At 33.9% G+C, this 3971-nt stretch overlaps 1 protein-coding gene across 1 annotated transcript; it reads right to left on the bottom strand.

Annotated features, from left to right (window-relative positions):
- Positions 1–537: 537 nt before the first annotated feature.
- LOC111366256 lies at positions 538–1921 on the bottom strand. The gene is made up of 2 exons (XM_022986980.1): positions 1126–1921; positions 538–1035 (listed from the first exon to the last, which is right to left on the bottom strand). The coding sequence occupies exons 1-2, from the start codon at positions 1656–1658 to the stop codon at positions 762–764; spliced, it is 807 nt and encodes a 268-aa protein (XP_022842748.1). The 5' UTR covers positions 1659–1921; the 3' UTR covers positions 538–761.
- Positions 1922–3971: the final 2050 nt, after the last annotated feature.

A 3971-nucleotide genomic window follows, 5' to 3' on the forward strand; every position in this document is an offset into this window, starting at 1 on the left:
TTATTTCATTATTTCAACCGTTATTTTTAAATTATTCTCTCACAAATAGGATTCACTTTATCTCTAACAGTCAAATAATCAATTAACAAAATTCCTACAAAAAATACACTAATACAATTTTGCGTTAGTTCTCCAAACAATCAGTCAACAGGAATCCAATCAACACTCAACACTGATCCAGTCAGCAGTCAACATTGTAAAGGAGTCCAACCGCTCATATTCCAATTTCAATAATTACATAGATTCGAACGATTTTATTTACGGAATATCATAAGTGTATTAGATGATTTCGGATATTGAAATATTCAGATTTAATATTACTCACTTATCAACTTCTCATTTCTTGAAAATAATTTTCTTAATAAAATAAAATGAAAGCCTAAGGGAGGCTTGCTTTCATCAGTTAATTGCTTTCTGCCTTGCGGACAGAATTGTAAAAGACAAAACAAATGAATTATTTATGCAAATACAAAAATGAAATCAATTACTATAAAAAGAAAAATGTAAGTTTTAAATTGTGAATAAAAAAGTACAATATTTAACACTGAATGAGAAAATATTGATAACCATAAATTTACAAGCTCACTTCAAAATACCCATAATTACACTATTCCATACTCAAAAAAAAAAAAAAAAAAAAAAAAAAAACTTGAGTCCGTGTTCTCACCCGGATCCACGAGGAATACAGTTAATCAACTTGCCACATCATCCAACAACTCCTATTTCAACTACCACATATGACTTTTAAGCGCCCCCTGTAATCAACTTCCACCCATGGGCGCCACGCGCCGATCTAACTCTAGCGACTTCAATATCGCCTGATTTAAATCCTCGGCAGTCCAAGATCCCGACCTCCGGCCCGACGCGAACCTTTTTACTCCTCCCAAACCAGGCGGCTCAGCCACCGGTTCATCACTTACCGGGATCTCGCGTAGTTTTACACTCACGCTTTTCCTTTGAGGCTCAACTGCCGCTACAGTCTCCTCCACCACCACTCGTCGACTCCTCGATCGGATCGGCTTGTTATGATCCTTCCTGCACAAAATGACGCACATTAGCTTAGAATAGAACCCGGTTTTTTGTTTCTCTCCGTTAATCCTTGTTTTCTCCGCCGATTTTTCATACTTTTTCAACGAATTTGACCTCCTCCTCCCACGTTTTGATCTAACTCTTCCCATGCAAGAAACCTTGGGCGATGACGGCTCAACCACCGAGTCGGCCGTCTTCCCGACCGACTCTGACCTCTTCGGAAACAGCCTTATATTAGTCTGTTTACAATACCTTCTCTTAGAATCAACAAAAGTAGTTTTCTGGGTTTGGGGCAATCCAATAATCGATGCTCTGGATTTAACATGAACCGGGATCCGTTGAGAACTTGAGTTCGAATTCGGGTTGATACTCGGGTTCAAGTTGGTGGAATTTGAGTTGCCTCTGATGGATTCTTTGTGCTCGTAAACGGCGTTGCGATCGAACCAATCATACTCTGCGTCCTTCGAAAGCCAGAAAGATTCCGGTGGATAGTCCGGCTCCGGCGGTACGTCAACGGAGTCTTCACCAGCGTCTGGGATCTCTTCATTCTTTGGTAAATCTTCCTTTACCAATGTTTCACTGACCATTTTCGTGTCATTTAGGGTTTCAAGATCAACTTGAGGCATCATAGAGGACTTTTAGAGAGAGAGAGAGAGAGAGACTAAAAGGTGACGGTGGATTGGAAATTTAATGAGGACGGAAGGAAGATAAATCTTCAGAACTTAGTTAAAATAAAATTTTTATTTTGCAATTTTATTGGTAATTTTTGGAGGGAGATTCAACTGCTTGACTGCTCATTTCATAGAAAGAAGGTTAAAAAGAAATGTTGAAAATAATACAAATGCAAAAGCATTCAAAAACCATCAACTGCTTTGACTCGGAAATTTGAATCAGCAGATTGTTTCCATGAATATCTGATCTTTTGTAATATGGAAGTTGATTAAATACGGTGTTTAAAAGTTAATAAAAATAGTCGTTTTACTTATATATGTAATTAAAATTAATTATTGACTTTAAATTAATTTTTTTATCAACTTTTCAGTTAAGAAAAAGAGTCGATCATTATCCGTCACCTTAGCAAAAGAGTAATTTGGTTTCTAAAAAATGAAATAAATAACCCTATATCTTTCTTTCTTTTTTTTATGACGGAAAACTCGCAGCTGCTACTTTCGAGTGCGCACTAAATAAACCCTCGGACTGATACAACAGCATGCAAATTATGCCAACTAGGTAAATCACACTAAACACTTCCGGTGCGACAGGTTCGATCGAAAATGTGTTGATGGAGGGAATCGAACTTGTGACAAAAGGCTTCCGTGCTCACCTATTCCACTATATCTTAAACTTATAAAGAATTGATTCTGCTTAAGAAAGTTAACAACATTTTTGTTTATTTTTAGAATTTATATGATGATTTTATATAATTTTTTTTTTCATTCGTTGTAAGTAAAACTAAAAGTACAATACGGAGTGACTACTGTTCCATCACATTTTAAATTTATTCCAAGAGTAAATTATTATTTCTTGTCAATTAGTGTATACTTGATGTGATTCGTGAACAGATAATTGTTTATTCATCCAATAATTATGATTCAATAATTTAAGATTGATTGAGTACCAAAAATATAAAATAAAATAAAAAATAGGTACAAATAATTATTTGTCTATATTTTGCATGACATTGGGAGTGTTTGGATCGATTTATGAGTACCTTGAGGTTTGGAGGTGGGTCGATTTAGGTTTTACCCATCAACCCGGTCTGATCCAATCTACCCAGGTTGAATTTTTTTAATATTTAAATCTAAATCAATTTTTTTAAAATAATAATAAACACAAATATGAAAGTAGCGGTACCCAAGACCCGTGTCCCATCTTTATCTCTTCCTTGTCGTCTCCCTCTCTAATGCACTCTCTAGTCTCTCCCTTCATCAGCTATCGACGAGTAATTTCTTGAATTTTATTGAATATCCCTTCATCTTCTACATGTCCACCCGTAATTTGTTAAATGTAAAATAAGATTTTATATATAATTTTGGTTGATGTTTTCCATACCAAACCTTAAATTTTGATGAACAAGCAAAAAGTTTCTAGAAGTGCCACCCAACTGGGCCTTTAGAAAAAGAGAATAAGAAGAGGGTAGTATTTTTCATGGTTTGGTTTGGTTTGGTTTGATTTGATTTGATTTGGTGTGTAGCTCTTCAACTCAATTTCATAAGTAAATATCCCTTGTGTTTAGATATTTCATTTTCAACAAAATGGGATATCGGGTTAGTCTCAATCAACTCGATTTTGTTCAAATTTTGTAATTAAAAGGCCGGGTATTCAAGATGGAACGATGAAGAGGACATTATCGTTGTTTATTAGGTTTTTCTCAATGAATAAAAGAAGTAGAACAAAGAAAAGAAAGGAATTCCCTATCATGTTAGAGCATCTCCAACCGTGCACCGACTTTTACATTAAATCTTGCACCAAAAAATATCTCCAACCCATTACACCAAAAGTTACATCAAATGAACAATGTTTAATTATTTTCTTCATTTTTTTTTATTCTTAACAATCTATTTATCTAAAAATTTATTTATTTATTTAATAAAGTACTACAAAAATTACCAAACAAATAATTACAACTTGTTATTGAAAGTATTGAATTCATTAATATATTTAAAAAATGTAGTGCAAATAATAATAATAATAATAATAATAATAATAAAAAGAAAAAAAAGAAACGGAGTCGTGACCCTTATTTGAATGACTTGTCGACGAGGCCATACATAAAATTTCGAATTGCATTTTCTTTCATACTAATTTTCTATGGTTAAACAGCACAAAAATCCATTACTTTTTGTCCTTGCTGTTGAAAACCTCCTACATTTTGAAAATAGTACAAAACGCTATTTCAAACTTTTATTGTGGAATACCTCTTACCATCACAGTCTGTCTGT

This window comes from Olea europaea, chromosome 17 (genome assembly GCF_002742605.1).
Source record: "Olea europaea var. sylvestris chromosome 17, O_europaea_v1, whole genome shotgun sequence".
In the NCBI taxonomy this organism is placed as follows: Eukaryota; Viridiplantae; Streptophyta; class Magnoliopsida; order Lamiales; family Oleaceae; genus Olea; species Olea europaea.